The sequence below is a fragment of the Alligator sinensis genome, unplaced genomic scaffold, assembly GCF_000455745.1.
Source record: "Alligator sinensis unplaced genomic scaffold, ASM45574v1 scaffold1052_1, whole genome shotgun sequence".
Taxonomy (NCBI): Eukaryota; Metazoa; Chordata; order Crocodylia; family Alligatoridae; genus Alligator; species Alligator sinensis.
The window spans coordinates 479,226-501,277 of NW_005842971.1; the positions used below are offsets into that span (position 1 = coordinate 479,226).

Below are 22,052 nucleotides of genomic sequence, written 5' to 3' on the forward strand. Positions count from 1 at the left end.
ACATTCAATGGTGTAAATAAATACAACTACAGTTTTACAGGAACATGAGCATGAGTTTCAGGGTTTTATTATCAAAGTCTTGTAAAACAATTTCAGAAACTGTACATCAACATGGCACAGACTGTAGCCTACTTTTGTTTTTACCTGCACAAAAGTAATAGCTCCAAAAACTTCTGTAACTAAGAAAACAGCTTGCCTAACTACTTTGCATAACATGGAATCACTGTGTGCATAAGATTACTACTGCAGTGACAGTAAACACAAAATTTATTAGTTTATACAACTTGAGATCAAGTAAAAAGTACATTATCAAGTAGACTTGCTTTTAAAAGCATACAAAGGTCAATTTTAAAATGCACTACCTTTCTGCAATGTGTTTAGCTCATGAACAAGTAAAACCTAAAGTAAAAAACTGGGTTATGAAAACTGCACAAAGCAACCTCTAATGACTGGACACTAGGCAGGTGGAGATTCTGCATTACTACATTAGGAAATTTTACCTTCCCCCGCTTAAGAGAAGGAAAAGTTAGGAACCACTGAAGTATGCTACTCTTCACTGCCCAAGATGGCTTTGGGTAAAAAAGCCATCAAAAAGGTTAGTGCATTTTAACCTTGTCAAAGCCAAACAAAATCCACAAAAAACGTTCAGCCACATGGCCAAAAAAGATCATCTACCTAGATCAGAATGCTTATTTCCAGATGTAACAATCTTTTTCGTGTAGTCACACTTAAGACCTTTAGTAGATCCATCATATATCGTAGGAGTTTTAGAACATTTAGGATGTTTCTGCCACAATTAACATGCAGTCAGTGCATTCCCTATACTGCTCTATTACTGCAATGAATCAAACTCTAGAAACACTATCATAAGTGAGCTGATTTACTAAAGGAGATCATACAACATAAAAAACCCATGCCTGCTGTAGATGCATGCAGCTTTTCACTTTTGCTTGAAACAGTACCAAGTTAGTAAGAACTGCTTGGCTACCCAATCCCATTTGGCCATACAAGAATGGTTACCCATGGACCACTTTTTATAAAGCTTTTGATGTAAATTAATATCAGGAGCTTTACAACCATTAATAGTTTAGAGCTGTATACATCTAAATTTAGGATTAAACAAGTACAGCATAAAAGAATCACACAGGAATGACACTGATGCACGTCTGCAGCTGCATTCACAGCAAAGGCAACTTTCAGTCACTCATATCCATGTCCTCTTCATGATGATCATCCCCATTTACTTTGGATTCTCTTGCTCCATCTCCACTTCCTTTATCCACTGGAGACTCTTTGATTTTGGGGGAAGCAGATTCGGCCACTTTTTTTTCCTCTTTTTTTTCTTTCTCGCTGTCATATCCTTGTTCTTCTTCATCATAATCCCTTGTAACCTGCTTTGCAGAGATGAAAAAAAAAAAAGTAAAATGTGCCTCAAGATTCTTAAGCAAAGTTCAATACTGTGTTAAATAGAGGCAGCATAGCCAAGCCATACTTTAAGCATACCTTTACATCTTTGTCACTCTCAGACTTTCTTTCTCGATCCTTCTCTTTGTCTTTGCTTTTTTTTTTCTTGCTTGTTGACCGTTCTCTCTCATCTCGGCTTCTCTCTTTTTCTTTATCCTTTTTCTTTTCCTTTTTATGTCTAGGACAAGAATACATTAAGAGATTGAGAAATATGAGCATATAGCTAAAATTCAACTGAAGACTTTCACTGTAATCTAAACTTATACTCCACAAATACAATTGCAATCACAGAATCATAGAAAGTTAGGGTTGGAAGGGACCTCAGGAGGTCACATCTAGTCCAACCCCCTGCTTAAAGCAGGACCATCCCCAACTAGATCATCCCCACCAAAGCTTTGTCTAGCCAGGTTTGAAAAATTTCCAAGGATGGAGCTTCCACCACCGCTCTGTTCCAGTGTTTTACTACCCTCCTGAGAAAATCCTTCCTAATATCTAACCTAAATTTCTCTTGATGCAACTTAAGACCATTGCTCCTTGTTCTGTCATTTGCCACCACTGAAAACTGTTTAGCTCCATCCTCTTGTGAACCCCCCTTCAGGTAGTTGAAGGCTGGTATTAAGTCCCCTCTCGGTGTTCTCTTCTTTAAACTAAATAAGCCCAGTTCCCTCAGTCTTTCCTCGTAAGTCATATGCCCCAGCCTTCTCACCATTTTTGTCGCCCTCCGCTGGACTCTCTCCAATTTGTCCACATCCTTTCTGTAGTGGGGGGCCCAAAACTGAACACAGTACTCCAGATGTGGCCTCACCAGTGCTGAATAGAGGGGAATAATTACTTCCCTTGACCTACTGGCAACACACCTACCAATGCAGCCCAGTATGCCGCTAGCCTTCTTGGCAGCAAGGGCACACTGCTGGCTCATATTCAGCTTATTATCCACTGTCACCCCCAGGTCGTTTTTTGCAGAGCTGCTGCCCAGCCAGTCAGCCCCCAGCCTGTACCAGTGCATGGGATTGTTCTTTCCTCAGTGCAGGACTTTGCACTTGTCCTTGTTGAACCTCATGAGATTCCTTTTAGCCCAATCCTCCAATTTGTCTAGGTCACTCTGAATCCTAGCCCTACCCTCCAGCGTATCTACTACTCCCCCCAGCTTGGTGTCATCTGCAGGCTTGCTGAAGGTGCACTCTATGCCAACTTCCAGGTCGTTGATGAAGACATTGAACAAAAACGGCCCCAGGACCGACCCCTGGGGCACTCCACTTGATACCAGCTACCAACTAGACATTGAACCATTTATTACTGTTCTCTGATCCTGATGCTAACCACCTTATGTGTATGGAAATTTTCCAAGTGGGACTGAATGAACCAGTTTATTTTCAAAAACCAACACCCCCCCACTCCATTCGCTAGTTTGAGAAACCAATCCAAAAAATCAGGACCTCCATCTCTCACTGAAGCTATGGTGAAATGCAAGAAATTCCCTAAACTGGACTGCCTATAACTACATCTGCCACTGCTCTTCAAGAATTACAAGCATGCAGCATTTATTCCCCAGACATACCTTTGAAAGAGAGAGAGAGAGAGAGAGAGAAACATTAAATTCAGGGGCTTTCAGGCACACTGACCTTCTTGGAGATGGAGATCGGGACGGTTTTCTTTTAGGGGACCTTGGCTTTTTAGGTGACCTTGTTCCACTCCTGCTTCTTCTGCGCCGTCTTTCTCTATAGGCATTGAAGAGGAAGTGGTCCAAAACATATCAACGTTAATGCTCTAATAAACTACAACATTTCTATGGAGAACGTTTATACAGGCACTTATCTGAACTCTAAAGGAGCACTGCCCTACAAAGATGTCTGCTTGTTTTACTGTGAAGTAGTTTGTGATTAGGAGCACTATAAAGACAAGGCAGCTGTGGATATGAAGGGCAAGCTGTATTATGTTTATTTGCCCTGTCATTAAATAAATTTTCAGCTAAGATCCTATTACAGACTATTGTAGGTAGTGTAACAGGAGTCAGATAAAGAGCTTGATTTTCAGCTATCAGGTAGAGTTTCTGCTCAATTGGAAAAGAGTTTTGACTTGTAAACACAAGTAATGAGCTCTAGAAGCATTTTAAAGAGTCTCACAAAAGCGAGTTCATCTTGTACATTGAAAATAACCCAGAAGGCCTGAAAAGCTCAATATTCATTTTGCCATGCAAAGAGCAGGAATCTATTTTCAGTGTTAAAGTTATAACTTCAAGTAAACTTAAGGGAAAAAATTAAGTGCATCATACAGTAGAGAAAAGAATGGGATCATTGTGCTGATATACTTAAAAAGTGCTTATTTGAAACAATATTTTCCCCTTTGGCAGTGAGCAAAATAAGTGAGGGTCCATCTCTCATTTCAAGCAATCACAACAAAGGATGAGAACCTGGGTTCTCAACCTTTCCAAGTCCAGCACCACTTGCTCAGTCTTATTTGTGCTAAAATTCATGTCTGAAAAACCACAGAGCTGTCAGAGCCAGGGTCACCAGACAGTTGCTGGTATCAAGGCTCTGGCACAAGACTGATTCTCCTCCCACTGGATACTACTACTTTTAAATGGGAGCTGCAAGTTAGACTTAAAAGGGTCTAGTTTCACTGCAGTTTCTGTAAGCACCTTTGTAAGCCTAGCTGAAGTGCTAATTCACAATTTATAGCAATGCTCCCTAGCAAATGAGTAATCTCCCCACTTTCTTTGAGAGGCTCAGCATTAGACATTGCCCAAACCAGGCTAACAACACTTCTTGCAGCAATACCATTATATCTTACACTGGAAACAGAGCTAAGGAACAAATTACTATACCTGCTTGTGCTTCTAGATCGTCTTGTTGTGCTGTAGCTTTTTGGTGGAGTTTTAGAACGTTTCTTTTCTTTCTCTTCCTTCTTTTTATCCCTTTAAGTGAATGAAATAAAGATTTTCAAAATCACTCAGGTTTTACAATTTTCAAGTGTGAAATGCATCCATATTTTGCACTTAAACCAATAGGAGCTGCTTATCCCCTATGAAAATGAAGTCATGTTTCTTTAGGTGCTAAACATTGGGCATTTACAGGGAAAACACAGACTTCATACAAAATTAACAAGGTATAGGAGTTAGCAAGTTCATTTTATCTCATCGTGTAAGTAACTATCAGAGTTCAGACTGCTAACTTGCAGCACTCTATTAGTAACAAGGTCATCAAATATTCCCAAGCACTGATTTTCTTTTGCTAAATTAATTTCATGTCCTTTTTACATTCAGAGATTTCATGAGGGCATTACCTGGTTTTGGATGTGCTCCTAGATCTTCTGCTTCTCTCTCTCGAATGAGACCTCCTCCGCCTTGGACTTTTAGATCGCCGCCTGCTTCTTGACTTTGAATGGGACCTCCTCCTCGATCGGCTTCTTGATCGTCTAGTAACAGTACATTGATGGCAGAATTACAAATATAGATTTGACCCAAGACATACTATTTAGAAGCTGTGTCAAATACTGATGCCACGTGCAACAAAATGTTCAGATGACAGAGCATGTACGGTTAATGCCATTTCTGAGACAAGTTACAGAAAAAAATGGTGTCACAACTGCATGAGGTGGATAAGCAACAGATACTTCAAACTGGGTGGCATTATTTGATTTAGTAAGCAAGCTTTCCTATGGTGGCTGAAAAACACTGACTGACCGCAAAGGTTTGAGGAATAATCTGAAAATGATCAAGTGACTGCTGGTCACGTATTGCAGGAGGCATAATAGCAATACAGAAGAAACAGATACAGAATCAAGAGCCAAGGGGCAGGGGGGAAAATAGTACTTGTTCACATGTTCCAGCTACACTGGCAGACCGGTCAAAGACAAGCAGCAGCAATGCATTTCAGAGACTTAATGCAGAAGATTTATGGAAACAGTGAAGCAGTATGAAGAGATGGAGTAATGTGGAGAGGCACTGGACAGACTATTTTGGTACAAGGTCAGTCTGGAGACCAAATATATGTAGTAACCGTACGTCCCAGTTTTATGGAACAATGCAAGTATTTTTTGTCAGGACACCTGAAATATCCCAGCCTTACACCAGATTAACTGAAAAACGTTTTCAGAGGTTTGTTTGTTTTTTTGAAGACGTTCTAAACGAAATGCCATGAAACAGCATTCAGTGGAACAAACAGTGTTTGGAGTGAAGCCAAATGAAAGACTAATACTTTTACTAAAGTTTTGCTTTTGGAGTGGCGGTGGGGGGGAGAATTATCTACTCTGAAATAAGCACATGCCATTGTTGAATCAGAAATAGTATCAGCACATATGCTTTAAAAAAAAAAAAAAAAAAAATGAATATGTCCCATCTCAAAAGTACATTGTTACAGAACTTCCAACTTCTCATTGCTGGACTTTGAAAATATGGTCACTTTAGAAAGGGGATGCAAAAATCTAGGCAAGTGATGACCAGGACCGCTGGAATACTGAAGTAAAAATGAAAGAGAGGGCAGATTTAAAGTATCAGAACTCTGCAATATAAGGGAATCAGTATAGTGAATAAAAACATTGAGACTCATTTTGTTTGAGTTGCACTGATAGAAACTACTCATTTGCTTGGAACCAGATGTCAGCAGGCAACCCTATGCAGCTTTTGGAAGATGCCCATGCAGCTCCTTATGCTCAATACAGTTCGAGTCTGTTCTACAAAGTCATTTTCCAACTCGGGTTCCTAGCATGCTACAGAAGTTGGGTTTACTCGCATACCCCACACTGACCAACTATCAACCTTCTCTGTATGAGAAGAGCTTAGTTTTTAAAGGTAATTGGAATTATTTCAGACAGTTTGACTTGTTTACATTATCAATCAATTTTACCTGTGCCTAGAAGAAGAAGGAGTTCTCCTCCTCCGCGATCGTGATCGTGATCTTGAATGCCTTCGTTTTTCATCTTTTTTATCTAGTGTTAAAATGGAAAAATGTTAATGCAAAAACAAAATAAAGCTGTTAGTTTTCAAGGAGATCCATAAGAGAAAAAACAACGGTGCTGACAAGACAAAGAAAAAGAAAGCCTACCGGGTTGCTATTTTTTGTTTATTTGTTCTTATCTCTTTATAGTAGAAATTTGGGTCCGTCATTCTGGTTCTCAGAAGATGTTACCGGAAGACTAGCAAATAACTAACACAGCTGTAACATGAAACCTTATTTGGCAAAGTGATTTTTCATCAAACTAATGAAGATTCAAGTTACATTGATACTAGTGTTGAAAGAAAAAAAACTTTGATATTAAAGTTTCAACATCCTTGCTAATTCAATTGAAGCTAGGAAACCTCTCAATGCCATTTTTGGCTCCTTTACAGGAGTCTCTACAGCGAAAAAACCCCAACAATTAATAAGACCAGAGTTCACATTCTTGGAAGCACCTGATGTTTTCAGCAAAAACTGGTAATAGAGTTCATCTTCAAAACATAAGTTCTTTCCAAAACATGCATAAACTTATTCCTGTTTGTTCTCCAGCTTGCTCCACCCAGTGTCCAATCAACCAACCTAAAAGAGTGGTGCTCAACTTTTGGTCCACAGGCCAAGAAATTTGGTGGTGGGGGAGCAGTAGCAGTGTTAATTGCCAGGGTGGATACAAATCAACAATTAAAAAAATGGATTTTTATTTAAATAAGATTTTACTTTTATTTAGCTGCGGTTTTTTTGTATTTTTAAGATGCATTTAAAAAAAAACAAAACCTTTACATAAAGGTATTTTTAATTTAAAATATGTTAAAGCTCAAAGATATTATCATGGAATAGGGACTATAACTTCTAATTATATACAGTATATTTGAGACCATATATTCATGTAACCTTTTTAGAAAAGTTTTATAAATAGGTCACAACAGGCCATGGACTATATTAGGGGCCCAATCTTATGGGGTTCCCAGAAGCTCCTCTATAGATTAGTAAAAATTAAAGAACACCACTGAGCCCAATGCGACTCAGTGCTCAATCTAGAAGATCCCATTAAGAATCTCTGTGATACTTAGTTTCAGTTCTCAAACTGTGGATTTGTCTCTCCAGAGGTAACATCCTTGTTAACAGCAGTATATGGAGATGAGAGATAAAAGTTAACAGACCTGATTACCTACCCATGAGCCCTGTTGTCTCTGTTCAAGTTTGTGTACACACAGTCAAGCCCTTACCTCTCTCTAAAAGTGCAAAGTTTCAAGAAGTTAAATGAATAGAGGATTTCTGGGGGTGGAGTAGATCTGGGCAAGGAGGAGGAGTCTGGAAATAAAAGCAAGGAGGGAGAGGCAGTAGAAACAAAAGAGAAACATTTTCAGCAGACTATTCCAGAAGTCTTGAGGGATAAGTTTGAGTATAGCCCCTCCACTGATTTGAGATCTAGTGAGGGAATGGTATGGTAGAAGGGACACCTATCATGGCAGGCTTGCCAGGCTGTAAGAGACCCTGTTTGAGAATATTTTAATGAAGGTTATCATCAAACAACAAGAATGCACTTTTTGTAGAAAACAGTGATTAAATCGAAGTTTCCTGACCAGTGATTTAAAATAATTACACCCTGTTAATTACTCCCAGGCAATTATTGCTGCCCCCACTGCTCCACTACAAAATTTCCAGACCGATAGGAGGCTGCCACAGTCCAGATGTTGTGGGCCCATGCACCAGACTGCACGGGTGGACAAACCCCACACATGGGAACTAGAGCATGGGACCAGAGACTGAACATCACTGGCCCAGAATAAGAAGTGTGCTTTAGCTGAACATTTGGTGAGTCAATGACATATTTTTATCTTCTACAGGAAAATAAAAACACTATACAGTACAAACTAATTCATAAACAACAAAGTATTAAATCATTTTGCACATTATAAATCTTTATCTATTATGTTGCCAAAAATTGTGTTTAATAACAATACACTAATTTCACTTTTAAAAGTTCAATTACCTGGCTCTATAGCAGCAGAAATGAGTGACTGTGCTTCGCGTACTCTTTTCATAGCTTCCTCTATTTCTTTACTGGAGGTATCTGATTTCAGGCTGGGTGAGACAAGACCTGCAGCTACATGGTTCAACCTAGAACAAGCCATTATGTTAAAATAAAATTTCAAAATTCACTATTGTTGAATACAAAAATGTAGCACAAACCAGTCAGTTTGCAGCCTACCCAAAGCACTGAGGTGTCTTTGAAGGAATCTCAACTGAAAGTCATAATCTCCCTCTGGGTCTCCCTGCTGCTCAGAAACAAAGTACTGTGCCAGCCTTATGAGTCTATGTGACATGCACTGTATTGTCTCTCATACCACATGTACTTTTCCCCCTCAAAAAGCAGCCCCCTCCAAAAACTGGGGTTCATGTATTAAGCAGGGAAGCCAATTTTCTGGCCAGGATAGAAGCACCCTGCTTTGATTCCTGCTCCACAGTGCAGCAGCTGTTGCATTACTATGCAGGCAGCTGAGGATGTCAACTGATGTAATGGCTCACTGTTCTTCACTTCAAGGTGTTAACAATCATCTCTCCTTGGTAAGTTTCGATGTTCCACTAATCAAACCAGCCTTTCTTAGGGTAATCTTGCTGTCTGCTAGCTGCTCCTGGTCTCTTTTCTCCTATCTCAGAGCCTTGGAGACTATTTAGCTCTTTTCAAAATCACAAATCTACCCACATAGACTAGTCTTCAGTAATGGCTAGGGTTTCAGCTTTACTGAAACAGGAAAAGAAGGATAAGTCAGCTGAATATTAGGCTCCGTCATGTTTCTATGCAGCTATCTTTTCTTCTTCGTTCTGCCTTTCAAAAACAAGTATTATTTTATTGTGTATTATTTATTTTAGTGTATTTTATTCTGGTGTATTTTATTCTGGTATTTATTTTAGTGTATTTTATTCTGGTGTGTGTGTGTGTATGCAAGAAATATGGTACTCATTGCCATACTGGTATAACTATATCATAGGCCCCTCATCCTGCAAGCTCTCACTAAAGGAGCACTGATATACTGTAGATTCTGAAAGCTGCTATGTGCTGGCAGAGGTACAAGGCATCTTACTTTAGCATTTATTGCACCAATGTGCAAACAGCAAAAGGTTCCAAATGCTATTTTGAGCAGACTCCCATTTCTAATGTCACTTTGTGTATTTTTGCAAAAGTAGGGGTCTTGAGGTTGAACAAGTGAAAGGGTAATTCCTCAGAGGACACAGTAAACAAACTGGAAGTGCTTCACCCATACAAGGAAGACCTCCATGTTAGCATCTTGTTCTCAGAAATTAGATTGGAGACTTGTAAAAATATGGCGGTATCTCCCACCCCTAAGTCACATAACTCTGTCCCTACGCTCTAAAACTGTGCCTGAAAAACATTTATGTAATGTCCTTAAAAACTTACACTGGACAAAATTCCCAAACTTCTCTATGTAGCCTGTTTTAGTGCTTAACTATAAAAATAGTTTGAAAGATCTAATATCTAACCTAAATCTCTGCTGCAAAATTGAATGCAAATTCCTACTTGCCCTCAGTGGACACAGACAGCAACTGATCACTGCCCTCTTTATAGCAACTTCTTACATAAATAGAAGACTCTTCATGACTTCGTCTTCTCTTCTCTATACCAAATAAACCCAGAATTCCTTCAAATTTTCTTAACAGGCACGTTTTCCAAATTTCTTATTCCTGGAGAGTCCAGAAAAGGGATGATATATACTCCCCAGATCCTTTTTTGCACATGTGCTGCTAAACCAGTTGCTCACCATTAAAATACTTGTGCATGTGATTTCTCTTTTCTAGAAAGATTTATTAAATTTCATCAAGCTGATTCTGGACTATTTCTCAAATTTAGCAATATCAAAACCCTAGTCACTCCCAGCTTCTTTTCAAACTGAATTTTCTACCACAAATACATTAGACAAGATGAGCCCCCTTGCTGTACCTCATCCTCAACAGACAAAACCTCTGTTGTGGGCTTTGTAGAAAGACAATTTATCTCACTCTATTTGGCTAGACCTAAGAAATGGGGTAAATACCAAGTAATATAAGATGATAACCCAAGATTAAGTGTACTGCAATATAACAAGTTGAAGATACCAGTAATCTTAGTATATTATCAATAATATTAGTAATCTTACTTTGGATCCACTGTGCTCATAAGTTTTAGTAGCTGATCTGCTGCAAGAGACTGAAAAATATAAAACCATATTTAGAAGCGTGCTCAAGAAATATGCATTCTAAACATGCTCGAATACACATGGAACAAGCAAGAGCATGAAGTGCTTATGGTTGAAAAAAGCCTCAGGCATTAATATGCCCTCATTCTGTTTTGAAATCCTTGTTTCGGCAAGATATGCTGACTGTTCCTTCTCAGAAGATAGCCATTTCTCCAGGAAGACCACATAACCCTTAAGTGCTTTCCTTTTAACATGCCAGTTAGGACATCGGCAGCCACTTCATTTCTGGCACTACAAGCACATTTGTAGCGCTACCAAAAACTAGTGGACAGATATGCATACCATCTGTAGACTGTAGTACAACCAAAATGGCAGATTTGCAACAAGTGTTCCTTTTGCAAAAAGGATCTTCTATAGTACTAAGTCCTTTTGCAGCCCCATATGCAATGGCTGTCTATTTGCATGTAGTACTACAGGGAGTCTTCTTGGTCCTCCAACAACCCCACAGTCCTCTACTCACTCTCTCTGCCTCCTCCAACCTATTGCCAGTGTTCTTCCAGCTGCTGCTAGTGTTCTTGCAGCAGCAGCACTGGCAGGAACAGGTGCCACTGCCGCCACCACTGATGCAAGGCCATGGAAGTTCTTCCCACTACCACAACTCCTGCTGGATTAGCTGGAAAATCTTCTGCTCCTCTAGTGACAGCAGCAGCAGGAAGAGTTCACTGAGAAGTTCCCCTGGGGGTAGGAAGAGCAAAACAGCAGCCCCCTAGCTGGAGAGCATGCCTCTGAGATGATTTTTGTAGCTCTCCATCCATGGTTTAAAACATCTGTCTACCCCCTTAAGTCCATTTTTGTAAAGCACTTTATAGCGATATAAAAATGAATGTCCATACCCTTAATGAATGTCCATACCATTATTAGCATCTTTCCAGGAAGGAATCAAGACACTCTTCTCAACCGTTCATAGTGTCTATAAATTATGTCCTTATGGTTTAATAAGACACTGATCTGGCACAGATATCTCTAAGACACATACTTAGAGCAAGGAATGAGACGGGAACTGTTTTGGTAGTGTATCAACTAATCTAGAAATTAAGACTTTTCTGTTCTTAGAAAAAATCCAGGTCTCACAAACCTGTACTTAAGGCTGCTTGCTAGACTTGGCATATTAACAGCCAGTATATTGCCTTCCTAATTCATTCCCATAGGTAATGCTTGCTGAACTGACAAACCATACAAGCTGCACTGCCATCAGCCTGATAAGCCACCAGAAAGAAAAACAGCTTCAAAGTTATATAGTTACAATGGTTTAACTTCTGTTTGTAAAAATATGTCATTATGATCAACATATTCATTTTTGTTGTAAGATCTAAAGACAGCACACAATGAAACTATCTAAATCAAGGTTATCAAATTCACGTGGGCCCATGTGCAGCATGCACCCAGCATAGGGCATATGCTGCATGAGGAGTATAATACAGTATGCTAGACAGGCCTTACATTCTGGATCCAGCATACATGGCCTGTCTATGAGCCTGATCTGCACTAGCACCAGAACCAGCATGCAGGACTGCTCTAGCATACAAGCTGACAGTGATGACACATTGAGTCAACATAAGATCCATTACGCAAGTGCTACTTAGGATGATTATTTATGAATTTTCCCACCTATTTCCATAAAAGCACTGTTTCAGAAACTCTACAATATCATCAGAAACCTGCATGATCTTTCCAAATCTATGGATTTAAAAAGCCATCTGTAATCCTTGGATGGAATGTTATTATGTTCAAAACATGTTAGTGCTGCTCTACCAATGAAATATTTTTTCAATATTTTCCCCCATTAATTTATTATCTGACATGTTAAAGTCTAGTAGAGCTAGCTCAATGCTACATAGCAACCTATATCGTACAGGCCAGATCTGGACCACAGAGCCATTCAGTTTGGCCTGTAAATATGTAGCTTTGGTGACATTTGTTCTCCCCAACCCGGGAAAAAGAGCTGGCTGGAGCTGGGTCCCAGAACCTGCCCCAACCCAAACTGGGTCATTATAGTCTGTAGCCTGAAAAGGTTGCTGACCAGTGTTATACACCATTTGAAGACTGTGCTCTAAGCCCTCAATGGTCTCTTGGTACAGCAATGTTTTTGTAGCACCTATTCAGAATTACATGTGGTTAGTCCAGATCTTGAATCAGTGACTTAACACAACAGTGAATATTGGAGGTACTCCATGATGATGAGATCCTAAGTCTGCCAGAGACATTACATAAAACAGTGAATTTTATACCTGAGAGTTTAAGTTTGCTCCAGGAAGACCAAGTGCAGCTAGGGCAGGATCAAGAGCAGGAGCTCCCAAAGCAGCTAAAGGAACAGCACCAATCTGTAACATACACAATGGTACAATTAACATCTATCATCCAAGATATTATATGGATTCCTAACTAAAACTCAATACATGACTCCATATATGGCAAATCCTTTCACAAGAAGGTCACTAAGAGTACCCTGTGTTTCTTTTAAACATAAATTTGCAAAATGAGAAATATCAAAGTTTCTACTCAAGGTATTCAAGACATTATTTCCTCCAGTCCCCCCTGAGAATGGGAGGGGGAACCAGGGAAAGCTTTGTCTATTATATTCAAAAACATTTAAAAGGTAACAATCTATGTCAGAAAGTTACTCTAAAATTTTACTGTAGGGTTTCAATACATTTTTTGTATTGATTTCTAAGCGAGTAGTTTATATTTAAAAGTTAAAACAACTCATAGCGAGCACTGCAAACTGACATTTCTTTCCTCCTCATTCATCACTCTCAATACAAGGTTCTGTATGTCTCCGTAAATGCATCTTGTCAGTAGGTTTTGACTGCTGAGAGATTATAGTTTAGCGAACAATTATGTAGCTGCCATGCAACAACCTCACACCCTATAACTAACAATTTGCAGCAATTTTAGAAGTAAAAATCAATTTAAAAAAAGACAGAAGAAATTATTTTTCTTTTTAATGAAACAAGGACCTATGATTTAACATACTCAGTAAATGTATTCCCTGTCCAAGTATGCACCTTAACTCCAGCTTAAAATAACCACATACAAATGCATGCACTTAAATCTCTAAATATAATTCTATGCAAAGATAAACTCAAATTTTAAAGGAGCCTGATAGAGTTAAGACTCCCAAGTCCTACTGACAGGCAATAGCAGCTTGGGTGGTATGGATTTAAAAAGGAATCTAAGAGTTAGGCACCATTACACTTTCCAATGATGCCTGTATACATACTTGTACTAAGCTAATTCCACAGTAAAGCATATTTCAGACTGTGCTGGAAGAAACTAATGCTTCAAGTGATACTTGTACCTATAGTCAATTCTGTACACCAAGAGATTTGATAGTTTTAATGTAAAGAGACATAAAACTGAGAAACTGCTGCAATATAAAACTCTGGTAAGAGCATTAGAATAGTTTGGCACCAAGCACATCCTCTCCACGGCTAGAAATTATAAGATTTATACAGGTTATCAGAAACTGTACTGGAAGCATTGAGAATGATAAAAAAAATAAAAATGTCTTCTGCCTAGAAGCTTGTCACTCTAGCACCACACAGTTCAGCATGCCAGATGACTGAAAGCACTGTAGATAAATATTTATAACTAAATCACTATGTCAATTAATTAAGCACGTAGCCAATTTTCTTCTTGCAAGCTATACATACTTAAGCCAAGAAAGTATCAACCAAGTAAGTTAGGGCATTTGTACACATGCTTGCACAGCAGTGCCGCTTTTAAAAGTCCCCAGTGCTTTGGCGCGTACATCTGTCTAAATGGCAAAATGTGCATCAAGCTTGCATGTGGAGCAGACTCGATTAATCTAGCGCGGCTCGTTGGAGCAGACAAATGTATGTGCATAAATGCTGTTAAGGTCTGGCAGACTATAGATAAATATAGCGTTTGTATCACTCAAATCTAATATGAAAACCTACCTGAGAAAGTGGGTTGGGAGTAGGCAGGAGTCCACCTCCAGGCAGCAGACCTGCCACAGCATTAGCTGGTGCCAAGAGAGACAAAGCCTTAGTCTCATCAGGAATAACTCCTGCAGAGAAACAGCCTTGCATTAGAATGCATTCTATCTCATGGTCAGAAAATACACAAATACACCCAGAAAATGTCTCCCTGATAGACCACCTGAGTTTGTTGAAAGTACTTATGTTGGCTAAAATACAAAGCTTGATGTCTATTAATATTTATCATTAAATTTTATGTCAGAATGAAACTTCAATGTGTGAAAATTTGACTGTTCCTTTTTCTCTACAAATGGTTAAGTTTCTAGAGCAAAAAATAGCACAATACACACTACTTTTTTGTTAACACTGCCAAGATTTCATCACCTGTACTCGATTTTTAAGTCATGAACCAAACGTAAGCAAGCACAGTCGGTTCTCCAGGGGTGTGCTCTCAACTTTCAAAAGCTGTTTTATGAACAACGACTCGTGTCGGCTGCTTCACTATAAAGCACACAGAAAAATCAAGATACACAAGACAAAAAAAGTTTGATTTAGGGGTTAATAATATGGTACAGTTCACTATGATTTCTTTTACACCTACCACACAAATTTTGTAAAAATTAAGAGAAGGTAAGGAAATATTTTGCTGAATCAAGCGTAGGGCTTTTGCTGACTCATCAAATGAACATGAAAGTCTCTGCAGATCTCCAAATACACGCTGTGTATGTGTGGGTGGATGTGTATATACAGTACATTGTGGCACATTCCTTACCTGTGCAGTAAAATGCATATGTTCCAATATGTGCCATGTTTACTGTACCAAGGTTGCTACTACATACTGTCATTTCAGAAGAAACTTCCAGCCCAAACTCTTGTAGCCAACTAAGACAAGTGTCTGAGTTTACTACCTATTCTGCACATAGAACAAATCTTAAGGGTCCTACTATGAAACAAGTATTTATGTGGATAATTTGTATTCTATCCAACAGCAAAAGCCCTATACAGATGGATTAATCTGTTAATGTGCCCAAGCCCCCAAATGAGAGTTCAATAATACAATTTTACTATATATTTGCAAATACCAGTAGTGTTTCTGTAATACATATTAAGAAACTGCATCTCATCATAAAACATACAATATGTACAGGGCACTTAAGAGAAACTGGATAAGCTGCAGAAGAAAACTGTTGGGTGGTATTTTCAGCAGGGCCTGGTATATAGTTCAGGCTGAACCAGGGAAAAGAACTGTAAAACACAACAACAAAAAAGAAAAACCACTGTTAAATAAAGGTAATGGTTCCTTCCACCTATACTGAGAAGTGCCGATAATATAAACAAATGTATAATACACAGCACTGTTATCTTGCTTGGTCATTGAGCTGTCATCAATTTAGATACCAAAAGTTATGGAGGGAGAGGGGGGGAAAAAGGTCATTTAGATAAAGGGCATCAATGCAGTAATATATTAACATACCTACAGAGATTATGGGGTAATTTTGCATGCAAAATTATGTCTCGGAGGATATAAATTATATCTAAACATTTCAATTTATTGAGACTACAACATTTCTGGTATCTAAACACAAATCCTCTCAGACTTATCTCGAGACACCTCATAGAAGATCTGCATTCATTAAAAAAAATCATGCATTTGATCCTCTAAGTTTTAAAAATATTTAGAATATATAAAACTACAATTTAAAAAAAAAGCAATGAGGCCCCTCACCAGTTAATTTTCATGCGTCAAGAGTTTTTTTTTACTGCTGCTTTGTTAGAACCATGAAATACTGCATGAATGTGTAGAAGTGAAAGAAAAAGAAACAGACAAAAGAAACAAACATTAACCAAAGAACCTAAATAACCCCCCACAGCCACCTTTAATTTTTAAAGGTCCTTCAAAACTAGGAATATCACAGTGATAATTACAATTGATTCTAAACCTTACCGTAGACTTTACACAGAGCAACAGCCAACATGAAACGCCCATACATGCTAAAATTGGTGTGTGCTTGCAATAGAGGGGACTATCATATGTTCATTGCAATAATTAACATTTTCTTTAGTAAAAGGGAACATTAACACAGAATATCACAATAAGAATTAAAGGGCCCCAGTTCAGCACAGTACTTAAGAGTGTCTAAAGCACATGAGCAATCTCAGTGATTTTAAGCACCTTGTTATTCTGTGCTTAAGTATCTCATTGAATTGGAACCCTAAGCATTGGGAGAATCAAGACTATATTCTACAGAGGTACAAAGGCAAAAAAATAAAGGACACGTTTAAGTAGAGAAGAGCAAGCTATTGTGATACACCATATAATTAGGCAAAGAACATTACAAGAGCTACAAACTGCTGCTCAGCCTACAAGAAACTCCTTTATCAAATTAGGCCCCCTAATATATTAGTGTATGCCAGACTTGCATCATAGCATCTTTAGCATGCTCTGATTTGCAACTATGGGGCATGTGCCAGGTTTATCCACCATCAAGCACAATGGACAAAAAGTTATACTAACTAAGAGAAAAATCACATTACTTAGCGGTAACGTGTGGCAGTTTAACAATCTTAAATAGGGGGCCCATAGAATATCTAAATGCTACCAATACAAATGGACAGCATGCTTTAGTATAGTCATTAAAAAAATGGAGAGATTCCTTTAAACTCCACTGCTTACTACAGCAAACAGGCTACAACTTTTGGAAGGTATTCTGTACACTGAAAAATAACTGAAGTACAAGTCATGTTGCAAATTCAGAAATCAATAATTAAGACTTACGTGCTTAATTTCTTTATAATTTTATTTTTAAGCCAAACCTGTTGCTCTGCCCTCATTAGAGAGCCACTAGAATTACGCTGCTTTGACAAAGATCTGACCACAGACCGTAAGGTTTATTACTATAATCTGACTTAAATTGCAGAGATTCTACTGTATTCATGAGACTTGAGAAAATTAATTAAAGTAAATCAAGAAACAGCATATCTGAAATAAATTACTTCTGAAGTAAATCTAGAAGAGTTTAATAAGACTTCTGTAAGAAGTGTTCTCTTCTCAGCACATTAAGGTAAGTTCCAAAACCCCTGTTCATTGCCTTTCAAGTTACTGTAACACCCTAAAAATATAAAAGATAAAAAAAAAGAAAAGAAAAAAGAAAAAAAGAAAATGGAGTTAACAAGTGATTACACCAGGAAAACACTTGGGGACTTGAGTGCTTGCTGGCCTTTAGTTAATGTCTAGAATCCCCTGTAGCTGCAGAGGACCCACTGTTTTTCAGTCATCTGGAAGGGCTTTGCATTTGCCTTCTCCACTACAAAAATCACACACACAAATAACAGAGAGAAGAATTTATTATTTAGTGAAATTCTATCAAGTATAGCAAGGCTGAACAAGAAAACATGGAATAAATCTAATACCCAGTGCCCATTTGGCACCTTTTGGAAGATCTCACTTTCAGTTTATAGAACAATCATTCAAACCCCTGGTATACTGGAATTTAGAGTGAGGGTGAGGGTTTCTTCAGAGATTCTCTCAACTAAATGAAGGATCAGGACATTGCAAAAAAAACCCTGCTAATCCACTTTCTCATTCACTCTCAAAAGAGAAAACTCTCATGAAGAGATTATGTAAAAGTGCAAGTGCTGAATAAGTCATCTTTCAGACAAAGTTTCTTATGCAAACAAGTATTTTAAATTATGGTGACGATGTCTTAAATGAATCAAGAGCATAATTTACAAATAATTCTGCTTAAATATCTAAAATTAAGATATTTCTTATAGAAAATATTAAGAGACAAATATTCCAGCTTCCACTGTTACTAAAAATAGGGTTCCTTTAATGCAGAGGCTAATGACAGTATACCAGGGGTTTCAAAATGTTAATAAATCTCAGATGTTTTGCATGCTACTAAACCTCACTCTACAGAATTATACTGAAGTAAAATGCCATCATATGATGGCTTCATAGGCCATTAAACAATTCACAAACCTTCTGCATATGGTACGACTATCAACGCTCTGTCAACGAATACAGTGTTTGTCAGATGCTGGGCCACAACTGCCGAGTCAGGATCATGGAACTTTACAAAACAGACACGTGATGAGACAGGCAAAGGAGAATCACTAAAAAAAGAAAGAAATGTGTTAGATATAGGGTTAACAAAAGCAAATTCATTTGCAGAATTGGTTGTTTTTATCCATTCACTGAATTTAGGACTAAAAAATTGTGGTCACTACAGAGTAGGTTTAAACCTACAAGCTGTAATAGGGATTTCAGTTTTGTATCTTCTCCTATGAATCACAGTAACTGAAGATAAACTTATATTGACGAATCACAACCACAAGATGCAGAAGCAGGATGTTGGTAGCAGACCACATCCAAAAATAAATTAGCATGCATCAGTATGAAATTCCAGAGGCAGAGATCCAATACAGAATGTCTTGTCTGGACACATGAATCAAAGTACTCTCCTACTAGTACAAGATACTAGTATTCCCGGTACTCTCTTCCTTGATACAAGATCTCAAGACACTTAAGATACAGGCCACGTGATTTTATAAGAAGCATATTTTGCTCAGAAGTTAATTAGCAGATTGTTTACAACAGGGAACAAAGATAAGATTCTTCTCAGTTTACACCAAGGAAAACCAGCTCTCATACGAGCTAGAAGTTTCAAGGCCCATGTAGAATGTGTTGCAGTAGCCAAGCCTTCAAACTGACAGAAATATGGTTTACAGCGAAAACCTGCGGACATGAGGCACAGTCAATGGCCAGAGTTAACAGGTAGCATAGGAAAGAACTACCACTGTATGAATGTCCAGAAACAGTAGTAAGACCAGTTCTTCAAGGTGCTTCTCTCTGTGTTGAATACAAGCCAGCTAGGCTTTCAATCAGAGCTCTCTTTAAAATAAGTGGAGAACAAGGTAACATTTTGTCAAACAACAAACACGCAACTGAATTTAATATTAGCTTAACAGTGTTTGATTGTTCCACCTAACCCCTGATTACTGTAAACATAAAAGCCAAAGACCATCAGACTCAAGAATATAACCATTACTATCAGAGACAGAAAGAATATCAGTAAGAACAGTAATGCAATTTGATGCATTTGAAGGCTCCAGCATTAGTAGTCCTATGCAATACATTTCTGATAATTTTCTCTTATGATATGAAACAAGATCCAGGTATACAAAATATTCTTTACTTTTTTTTTTTTTCCACTTCTTGCCCACATTATGAGTTCTGTAGAGCTCTCATTAGGGACACTAACATTTTTATAAGAGATACTATGAGTTGTATACTTGGCAAACAGACAAATTCTATTTTGCAGTGTTATTAAGTCATAATATCTCTCCTAATCAGCATGAACCATATTAAAGTACTGAATTTATATATTAAAAAAATATTTAAAATGAGGTTTGCTATTTAAATTATAATTATTTTAATTTTAAAAATAGAACTGGTAAAATTAAATTAAATGAAATTTAATATAAAAGCTCTAAGCTAACTATAACCTCATACAACATTTTATTTAAATGTCCTGAATCCGGAATGTTAACCTAAACATCTGTCAAAATGTTTAGTCTACAGGCATTTTGTGTATTTCTGTATGACAGAATCAGGAGTACATCTAACTTCTGAAGTCAGGGTCAATAATATACAGAGCCTGACAACAGGATGCATCCTGTATTAATGGTTTGAGGTTCTAGGAGACCCAGGGGTTATACTATTGGGTGCAAGAGATTGAAGTCATCACAGGGATCAGGACCTCACTCTATGATGCACCATGGTTTAAGGCTGTTTTATTTATTAACATATTTTATATGCTATTGTACATTTAATTAAATGTCAGTTATTAACTTAATAGTTATTTAACAAAAACAAATGGGTAAACAAATAAATTAGCTAGTAAATAAGTAAACTCGGGGGGGTATATATATATCATACTAAATAAAATTAATAAGAATCTGAAAATAACAAGTTACACCATTGCTTAAATAAATGCCTATGGGTAAGGTACCCCCCGCTATGTAGCAAGAAAGTGCACCAAATCCTGGCATAAAGTTTCTATTTAACTGTAAAACAGTGCATTTTAATGGTTAAATTAACCAATGAGAATGAGTCTCTCTTTAAAAAAGAACTGAAGTACAAATAAAAACTTTGATTACAATAGACAGAATCATAGGAAGTTAAGGTTCGAAGGGACCTCGGCTTATCTAGTCCAAGCCCTCCTAAGAACATTTAAATCAAGACCTTCCACTTGGTAATTTATGTTATTATATAAATTGACTTAGTTAAATCAATCTACCTGTTAAAATATAACCAAGTCTAACCTAGTCTAATAACTTTTTGTGATGAAATTAGTCTCTCTTCAGGAGAGTTTGACAGGACAAAGAGGCTTTATTTGAGAAGCTCTAAAACTGTGGTTCTCATCCCTTTTAGACTTAAGGCACCCCTCAAAAACTGAGTGAAAAGCTAAGCCTCACACCAAAAGCCAGGTGTGTCTCTCTCCTTTGGACTCCATGCCTCCCGTAATTGGGCCTAACGTCTTCCTGAAACGAAGCAAGGACACGAGGAGCTGGCGAGAAAGGGAAACTGAACATGAGTAGATGGCTGAGCAAGGAGATGGACCTGATGAAGAGTCAAAATGCATGTGAACACATCTAAATGGGGCGGGTGGGGGATGAGGGAAACTTGTATATGGTGAGGCAAAAGAGTGAAGAATTAGCTCACCAGGGTGGGGCAAGGTCAGTGGTGCCCCTCTGCAGGGCAGAGCAGCTTACCAGGCTGGTGTGTGGCGGCAGCAGCTGCCAGGTGCTCGCTTCCCCTCCTCGCAGAGGGGTACTGCTGCCCTTGCCCCGCCCTGGCCCTGCTCCTGGGAGGTGGTGGCACTTCATCCCCACCCACCTGCACGTACCCCCTAGGACCAGTTTAAGTACCCCCAGGGGTACGTATACCCCTGGTTGACAACCCCTGTCCCATAGCATAGCAATTAATGTCAGGGGCTGTAAGGCACTGACCAGAACTTGTGCAAATCACTCAACCTGCCCTGGTTGCATCTGTACAATAGTGACACTATTCCCCACATACATAGAAGATGTAAAGATAAAATTTATGACTATTGGGCACTCAAGAACAGCAATAGACTTATGACTTTTTAAACAAGTTAAATGTACTAAAAGGTGTTTCTGGCCTTCCTGGAGAAAAAAAAAATGAAGGTCTGTGGCATCTAAATTACTCTTCCTCAGCCATTAACAATTTAAAAACTCACAGTTCATAAAAAGTGTTTACCCGTTCCAATTATGAGCCCATTCTGTCTTCTTTGATACTCCAAATTTCAATACAAAGTGTCCAGTACAAAGCAAACACTAAAAGCAGGATACAGTGTTGAATATGGGAATTCACATCCAAAAAGGATGGGAAGATTTTCTTTTTCATGTGGGGGAAGTGTGTGTGTGTGGGGGGG

General features: G+C 38.3%; 1 protein-coding gene and 1 long non-coding RNA gene across 2 annotated transcripts in view; both read right to left on the bottom strand.

The window, feature by feature from the left end:
• Positions 1–32: 32 nt before the first annotated feature.
• On the bottom strand, positions 33–14,939 carry SRSF11 (serine and arginine rich splicing factor 11). Its single transcript, XM_025192832.1, is given in 11 exon segments — positions 33–1,394; positions 1,504–1,642; positions 3,087–3,182; positions 4,289–4,378; positions 4,747–4,878; positions 6,309–6,390; positions 8,389–8,516; positions 10,553–10,602; positions 12,880–12,972; positions 14,572–14,727; positions 14,729–14,939. Coding segments are annotated over 11 exon segments (1,275 nt in total). The 5' UTR covers positions 14,840–14,939; the 3' UTR covers positions 33–1,196.
• Positions 14,940–15,099: 160 nt separating this feature from the next.
• The window catches only part of LOC112548167, a 7,775-nt gene continuing 822 nt past the window's right edge, over positions 15,100–22,052 (bottom strand). The window contains exons 2-4 of the long non-coding RNA XR_003091977.1: positions 18,575–18,708; positions 16,319–16,379; positions 15,100–15,837 (exon numbers count right to left, since the gene is read on the bottom strand). This is a non-coding gene — a long non-coding RNA (uncharacterized LOC112548167). The remainder of the gene's footprint in view (positions 15,838–16,318; positions 16,380–18,574; positions 18,709–22,052) is intronic.